At 39.0% G+C, this 7195-nt stretch overlaps 2 protein-coding genes across 2 annotated transcripts; one reads left to right on the forward strand and one right to left on the reverse strand.

Annotated features, from left to right (window-relative positions):
- The first annotated feature begins 1048 nt into the window (after positions 1-1048).
- LOC118754694 (anaphase-promoting complex subunit 4-like) lies at positions 1049-4403 on the forward strand. The gene is made up of 9 exons (XM_036489581.1): positions 1049-1301; positions 1371-1487; positions 1541-1689; positions 1750-2129; positions 2595-2771; positions 2839-3001; positions 3074-3326; positions 3387-4156; positions 4220-4403. The coding sequence occupies exons 1-9, from the start codon at positions 1190-1192 to the stop codon at positions 4358-4360; spliced, it is 2262 nt and encodes a 753-aa protein (XP_036345474.1). The 5' UTR covers positions 1049-1189; the 3' UTR covers positions 4361-4403.
- On the reverse strand, positions 4373-6698 carry LOC118754695 (uncharacterized protein F54F2.9-like; the record flags this gene model as incomplete). The annotated part of the gene is given in 5 exon segments (XM_036489582.1): positions 4373-5314; positions 5388-5595; positions 5677-5789; positions 5846-5944; positions 5998-6698. Coding segments are annotated over 5 exon segments (1566 nt in total). The 3' UTR covers positions 4373-4627.
- Positions 6699-7195: the final 497 nt, after the last annotated feature.

Consider the following 7195-nt stretch of genomic DNA (forward strand, 5'->3'; position numbering starts at 1 on the left):
ATCCAAAAACCACAAATTGTCAAAATGACGCTTCCGGCAATTTTCCATCGAGGGGACGATATTTGAATAGCTTTGTATAGTTACCAATAGTCAGTACTAATTTGTACTGGAACCTGCAAACTTTTACTGGAAAAGTGTATGATAACCCAAAAATTTGCAAGAGAGCACTGAATCGAGAGCGTAACAACACGAGAGAGCTGCAAATTCTTGCTAGTGAAATTTTTACTAGCAGAAATTAGCTAGCAGAAGAAGAAGAAGAATAAATGTCAAAAGAATATATAAAAAGTGGTGTTACTAGCTCAGTTGATTTTGTGTATGTGTTTCTCCGCACGGCTTCTGATATCAAATTGAAAAATTTTGTTTGAATTTCTACTCACACTTACAGGTTTTGACAGTTTATGCCGCCAAAGCAAAAACAAAATACACGTAAATTTTTGTTTTTGTACTCCTGCAATCACCTTATATTGATTCGCCTTGGCACAAACAAAAGTAAAGTGAGTGGAAACAAAAATATTAATGATGTACTGGACAGTGTTAGTGCTTGTGTGTAAAGCAAAGAGTTTAAAACTGATTTATAAATAGTAAAATGTTTACAGCAGATTGTCAAAGCAGTGCAACAACTGTTCACTTGCAAGTTATTGCTAGTTTTGTGTTCAATAAGTTCTTCTGCTAGTTTTCTCTTCTTCTCAATTTAACGCTCTATTTTGCTTTTACGCTCTCGCTGCAATGTTACTGTTACTATACAAACCTAATGTTACTCGCATATTTTCGAGCCTGTATGTACATTTTCGGGAAAAAGGTTAAAAAGTGTATACATCTGCTGAAAAGATATTTTCGCAGATTCACAATTTATTTAAAATAAATCTATTAGCCCAATCTCCAATTCCATGTGAATAAATCTCCCCAGTGCTTAAATAATTTTCACCACATTAAATAGCTGCACAACACCCTAATTGCCGAAAAAGCGTTGCTTGCAACACTAGTCCTTTATGGGGACCAAACTTGGCGAAAAAAAAAATAGCTAAGTTTGTTTACTGGATATACTGAGGTTAGGGGCATTAATCATTGAGCGCAAAAAGCAGGAGAAGAGGAATTAGCAAATTGAAAACAAAATGGATAGTTTATTGTTTTACCAATGCGAATAAGGAAAACATCTGAAAATTAGACAAAAGAATATCTATTTAGCATCATGGCTCAAGCGAACTCCATGAAACAAATGGGTTCCCGTGTGGTGGGTGGCGCTGTTGAACGCATGGAATGGAGCAACAAAATGGATTTGATAGCTTATGGCACCGACAGAGGTGAGTCTGCAACTGGGGAAAAGTAGAGCTCGGCATATAACAAAACTAATTACAAGCTGTTCATTACAGGTGAAGTCATTATACAGCGCTTAAACTGGCAAAAGATAGTGACATTTCCATCACTGGGCGAGGACATTGCGGTACGCTCACTTGGCTGGCAATTAGATGAAACGGTTTTAGCTGCCGGTACACAAATACTACACCAAGCTGTTGCGATTTTAAACCTCTGAACATTTTAGGTTATAGTGATGGACGAGTGACGTTGTTGGATGCCGAGCGTGAAGATCAAATATCAATGCTGCATTTTGAGGAGGACATCAAACGAGTTTACTTTAGTAAAGCTATAAAAACCTCGGACTATCGCAGCACTTATCGTAATCGAACAGAGGTACAACTTAACAATTATTTTTTTTTGAACTAGCTCTTAATATGCTAATTCCAATGGCAGCACACTTTCGATTTCTTTCTACCACCTTTACCACCGCTAAGCGGCATAGGCTCCTTACCCAAATCACCAGAAGAGCAAAGGTCTTTTGCTAAGGGTTCCCCATGCTTCTTAGTAGTCATTACCCTAACTGGCAAAGTGCATTTGTTGCTGCTCGGTGCGCTGCGGTCCGGTCAAATAGACTTAAAGCAGCATGTTGTCCATCCACAAGAGTTCACAGTACATGATGTTCGCTTGAGTGGTAACTTTAATGCTATCTACGCCTTGGTGTCCGATGGAAACGAGCTCAAGGTATTGCATTTTCATAATAAAGTACTGCAGGAGTACATATCACCGATGCTACATTTGGCAGTGCACTGCGCCAACGTGCTGGAAACTAAAAAGTAAGTTAAAAATAATTTCTTGCACCTAAACGTTAAAGGCCCCGTCTGACATCTCCGTTGGAATACAAAAATGCCGTAACTAACTAAAATTGTGCTTTGCATAAAACAAGGTGGGGAGTTATAATTCCAACTGCCAAGAGAAAACCGGTCTGGATATTGCAGCCGTCTCAACAGCTACCTGTCCAGACTCCAATATCCCTAATGTGCACGACACCAACCACCTCTTCACGTGTTAGCTCAATCTCACTCAACTAGCAATCTTCTGTCCAAACAGCCCGTTTCTTGGGCCTTGACGACAACGATTGATGGACACACCGAAATAGGCGGGACTTAGTAATGCCGCTACAAAAACAACAATAAATCAAAAAGTTAATTTTGAATTTTTAGTCACGGCTTTTGGTATTTCAGTGAGAAGCTGAGATAGGGACCTTCTATATTCACATTTAATGGCTATTTTTTTTAAAGCTATATCAATGAAACCATTCAATGCATAATGGAAGCTTGGGAAACGGTGCTTTTGGAAATGGACAATAAATTAACAAAATATGCCCACCAGCAACCAGAAGGTTCGATTTCGGCTGATTTTTTGGAGCTTCTTGTATTTGGATATGCCACACATGAAATTGAGAATTTCCTTCGAGAGTAAGAATGCTAACTGCATATGAAAGAAAATATTTGCCAATCAATTTTATCTTTTATTTCGGTTAAGTGATTTAACTGAGAAAGGTCTTAAAAAATTAGCCAATTCAATAGATTTGAGTTATTCGACTGTAGAGAGTCTTGTGACTAAACAGCTACAGAGCAGCGGTGTAAACATGTTCTATTTTCTGAACTCGCTGAAAGGTTTGAGTCGCATTAGCTACTTCTTTGAGGTATAGTATACATATCCATATGCTGTATCTATGGTTATTTAATAAAACTCTTTCTTCACCGTACACTGGTAGCCGCTTCTTTCATGCGATGCTACACAAGCGGCACTTCGTGAATGTGGCTCATTCCTGATGAAAGTGCTGGAAATGCAGCAAGTCATTGATCAGTGTGTCAATGACATGAAACTGTTTTTCTCATGGCTCTGCATTGTAATTTTGCGTCTCCATCAGCATGATATACCCGAAGAAATGACGCAAATTACACCGGAAGATACTATTTATTTGGCAGAATATTTGAACAGTTTTGAGGACAGTGTTGTGGAGAATGGTAGGCAAACGCTATGGTGTTTTGTTAAAAAAATGTTTCACTTAACTATTTCAATTACAGAGGACGGTACCGTAACAAAGCGCAAATTTAATTTGGAAAAAGTTGGTCAGTATTTGGAGAACCGCAATTTACAACAGATCGTCAAGTCGGATCCGCATCATTTGTGGCATCGTCTACTCGATGAAAATGAGTGTTTACGAAATTGCTCTTTACTCTTTCCACACGAAAAAGAAAGTTCGCTTATACAACAGCGCGACAAACTGCTGGAAGCAGTCGAGAATGTATTCAAGCGCCCCAATGAAAGTATTAGTGCTGGTTTTGTGCAGGATGCGAGCATCACTTGTGCGTTACTACCGACCACTTCGGAGAATGCCGTTACTATCCATAGTTCATTTTTCGTGAATGACGAAGCACATACAGATCTCTTGGTTACAACGATAAGCTATCACGAACTTTTGTTGATGGAATTCAATAAGAATTTTTCCTTGCTAAAGTGCACCCGGCTCGATTTACTATCTGGCCCATTTACAAGCGATATCCTGCGTGATAATGTATTTGATACGTTGAGATTTGTGGATTTAGGTTTTTACAATGAGAGTATATTGTCGCTCTTATTAAAAAGTAACACGCAAAAGGATGATAAGCAAAGCTATTTCTTGCAACTTGCATTAGAAGCGACAAAAGGCAAGCAAACACAGCATATAATGCCAAACAATATTAACTTGATGGATGTGGCTTTTGCATGTCATGTGCCTGATCTAATGGAGAGTAACTGTTTGAAGCCACTTGAAGGCGAGTGCACACATTTGGCCGTATCGGGTAGTAGGAAGGTGAGAAAATCGTTTGTTCGAAATATGATTTGCATACTATTTTAAGTGAACAAATATTTTCAGGTGGTTACTGTGCTCTCGGATCAATGCCGCAAGATGACCATTTTTGAAATGGAAATCGAGGATGATGAGGATGAGACTGAAATGTCGCAAAATTCGCTTTTAGAAATAAGTAAAGAATCTGTTACATCATCAAATGAATAAAACTAAATGGAATATGCGCGCCTATTTTCTATATGTATTTAAATTAGTAGTTTTTATTATTTTAGCTCTGGCATAATGGCATAATGATCGCTTCACACGAGCTTACGGCGACTTAAAGCGCCTGCTATCCAATATACATATTTATGTGTGAATAACTACATTTTAATTGATTTTCAATTAAAAAGAAGTGTGTAAGGGAAAACAACGCAATCTACATATGTATGTAAAAAAAAATAAAAAAATAGGTAATATTATTTACCCCCGCCATTAGTTAATTTCGTACTGATAAGCATCATCTGAATCCTCGTCGCTTGACATATCACGTCTTCGCCGGCGTTCTTTTCGCTTATTGCGTTTTTTCCCAACCTTGTCTACAGACTCATCTTCAACGATATTATTTTCAGCTACGTTTGTTGACGTTGGCAGTTCCTCTTCGATAGTCTCCACCTGATCACAGTTTTCCTCTTGATTGTCGGTGGCGGCTTCCTGTTCACTTTTCTTTTGCGATTTGACTAATTCGCATAAATATTTGTAGCGCAATAAACACTCTTCCTTAGATTTTTCAGGCACACAGTTGGCAATTTTTTGCCAACGATCGCCGGTCGCATTCTTACGATTCTTAATAATAGCTGATTCCAGCGCACGTTGTTGTTCCTGAGACCAATTTGTCTCCGGCACCAGTATATTCTTATCAGCCGCCGCAGTTTTCTTTACCTTTTCCTTCTTAGTCACTTCCTGTGTCGTGAATTCAGAGCTTTGTTCGGCACTTTGGCCCGGAAGACGGTATCCATTTTCCTTCATTTTCGCTGCCATGAAAGTAACTTCTTGCACTGAACGATTCATCGTTTCGGCGATGATATTCCAACGAGCACTAGAACCCCCAGGGTGTTTCTTAACTAAGCGTATAAGTTCGGCGAGATCCTCATCAGTCCAGAAGCCGCCACTAAGCGCTGCCTATATGGGTGAAAAAGTGCTCGTTAGTTCATAAAAAAACAAAACGCCATCAGTAGCTAAATATCAATCATACTTTTTGTTGTACAGGTTTCACAGCATCATCTTCGGTCAATTCGCGTGCCTGTATCTGAGAATAGCCTCGTAATTCTTCGTCAGTTTTTTCAGGGGCAGTGGTGTTTTGACGACGTTTACGTAGATTCTCTTTCTTTTCTTTTCGCAAACGCGCATGTTCTTCCAGTTCACGCTCGAGGTCCTCTTGGCGTTGGACTTCTTCGAGTTCGCTACAAAAATGATTATAAAATAATGTAAATATGTACAAACAAACGTATGTAAATACATATAAATTTTGTTTGCTAACTTACAGTCTTCGTTTTTCCATTGCGATTTCCTTAAGCTCATTTGCTCTATTGAGTGCTTCTTTTATGGCGCTTGGTAAGTGCCAAATAAAAAGCGGAATTTGGAAAGGCAATGTATTCTGAAATGAAATATAATCTCTGTATTGATCCCCTTATTCATAAGTCCATAGCTTACCAGGATCGAAGGTGAGGGTATTTCTTTTAGAATGACATCCATATCAATACTTTTGTTCTTTTTCTGCAACTTTTTCAATTTGGAACCGAATACTTGCTCCTAAAGAAATTGATTGTTTTAATTAATCGTGGTTTTAACTGCTTTCAACTTACCGCAGTGTATTTCTTCTCCAGATAAGCAGCCCAAGCAAATAAATATTGACCAATAGAAATTATGACAAAAAGTATTCCTGCTCCTTCATACAAGCCAATCTTTCGCATACGCCTGTAATAATATAACGCAGACTTCCAGTTTGGCAAGCCTTCTCTCAAGACTGTATTGTACTTTTCACGTTTAGATGTTTCTCTTAAAACTTCGTATATGGATACCAAATTGCGAAATTGTATATTGGCATCTTCAGATGGATTCTTGTCTGGATGTAGGACAATAGAGAGGCCTCGAAACGCGCGTTTAATTTCATTGTTCGTCGCCTCCTGTGAAATGTTCATAAACTCGTAAAAGTTCTGATTGATTTCTTCAACCAAGTCGAATATTTCCAATTCTTCAGAATCCCATGCTAGGGTGCCCAAACAGAAACCGCACAGCAGCAATATATAAACGTAAAATTTCATTCTACAATTTGCCAGAATAAAAAACCAAATAAATTAAATTCCGTATAGCCAAAAGTCCCGGCCGCCGTCTCGAAAAAGGCAACGTCAACAACAGCGAGCAAAACAAAAACAAAAATTTGACAATTGGTTCAAGCCCATGCACAGTGTGTCACATATGCTTGCGAAATTCGGTTTTCTCAAGCACAGGGTGAAATTTGAAGAGGTTATTAATTATGCTTGGTAAGTGCATTATGATAAATTTTGGGAAATGTTTAGTTATTGGCCCACCGTTTTTGGGGTGGGGGGCGGAGGGGGAGGGGGCGGGGCCCCCCAAACCCCCCTCATTCGAAAGGGGACAGTCGCCACTTTACGAAAAGCCCCACCCCCCCTTGGGGACCTCCCACAGACCCCTAGGGAACCGTTTGAAAATGGGGTAAAAAACGTAATTTTCCGAGGCAAACTGAGCAGTTTCAAGTGGAATATAACCCAACTAACGAAAAACGTGGGATTTTTAAATAAAAGAAATTATCCCAAGTTGGTTATCAGGCGATTTGAAAAAAAAAAATGATGGGGAAAAAATTAACTAACAATATTGTGAAATTAAGAAAAAAGCGACAGATAGAAATGTTCGGCCGCACTTAGGGATTATAACCCTCACTACGTAGAATTCTCTTCTGTGTTGCCAAAGAAAGGGGGTTGAACACCTTTTGCAGAGAACACCTTTCTGCGTAGGCGGCCTTCGGCCGCACTTAGGGATTAT

Source organism: Rhagoletis pomonella, unplaced genomic scaffold, assembly GCF_013731165.1.
Source record: "Rhagoletis pomonella isolate Grant_MI unplaced genomic scaffold, Rhpom_1.0 Rhpom_scaffold_04405, whole genome shotgun sequence".
Lineage (NCBI taxonomy): Eukaryota > Metazoa > Arthropoda > Insecta > Diptera > Tephritidae > Rhagoletis > Rhagoletis pomonella.

What these genes read in the sequence shown, in the direction of transcription:
- LOC118754694 (XM_036489581.1), top strand. Translation starts at nt 1,190, where the DNA reads ATGGCTCAAGCGAACTCCATGAAACAAATGGGTTCCCGTGTGGTGGGT. An exon ending in GGACAGTGTTGTGGAGAATG is followed by an intron (nt 3,327 to 3,386) that starts GTAGGCAAACGC and finishes TTTCAATTACAG; the next exon opens with AGGACGGTACCGTAACAAAG. An exon ending in CCGTATCGGGTAGTAGGAAG is followed by an intron (nt 4,157 to 4,219) that starts GTGAGAAAATCG and finishes AAATATTTTCAG; the next exon opens with GTGGTTACTGTGCTCTCGGA.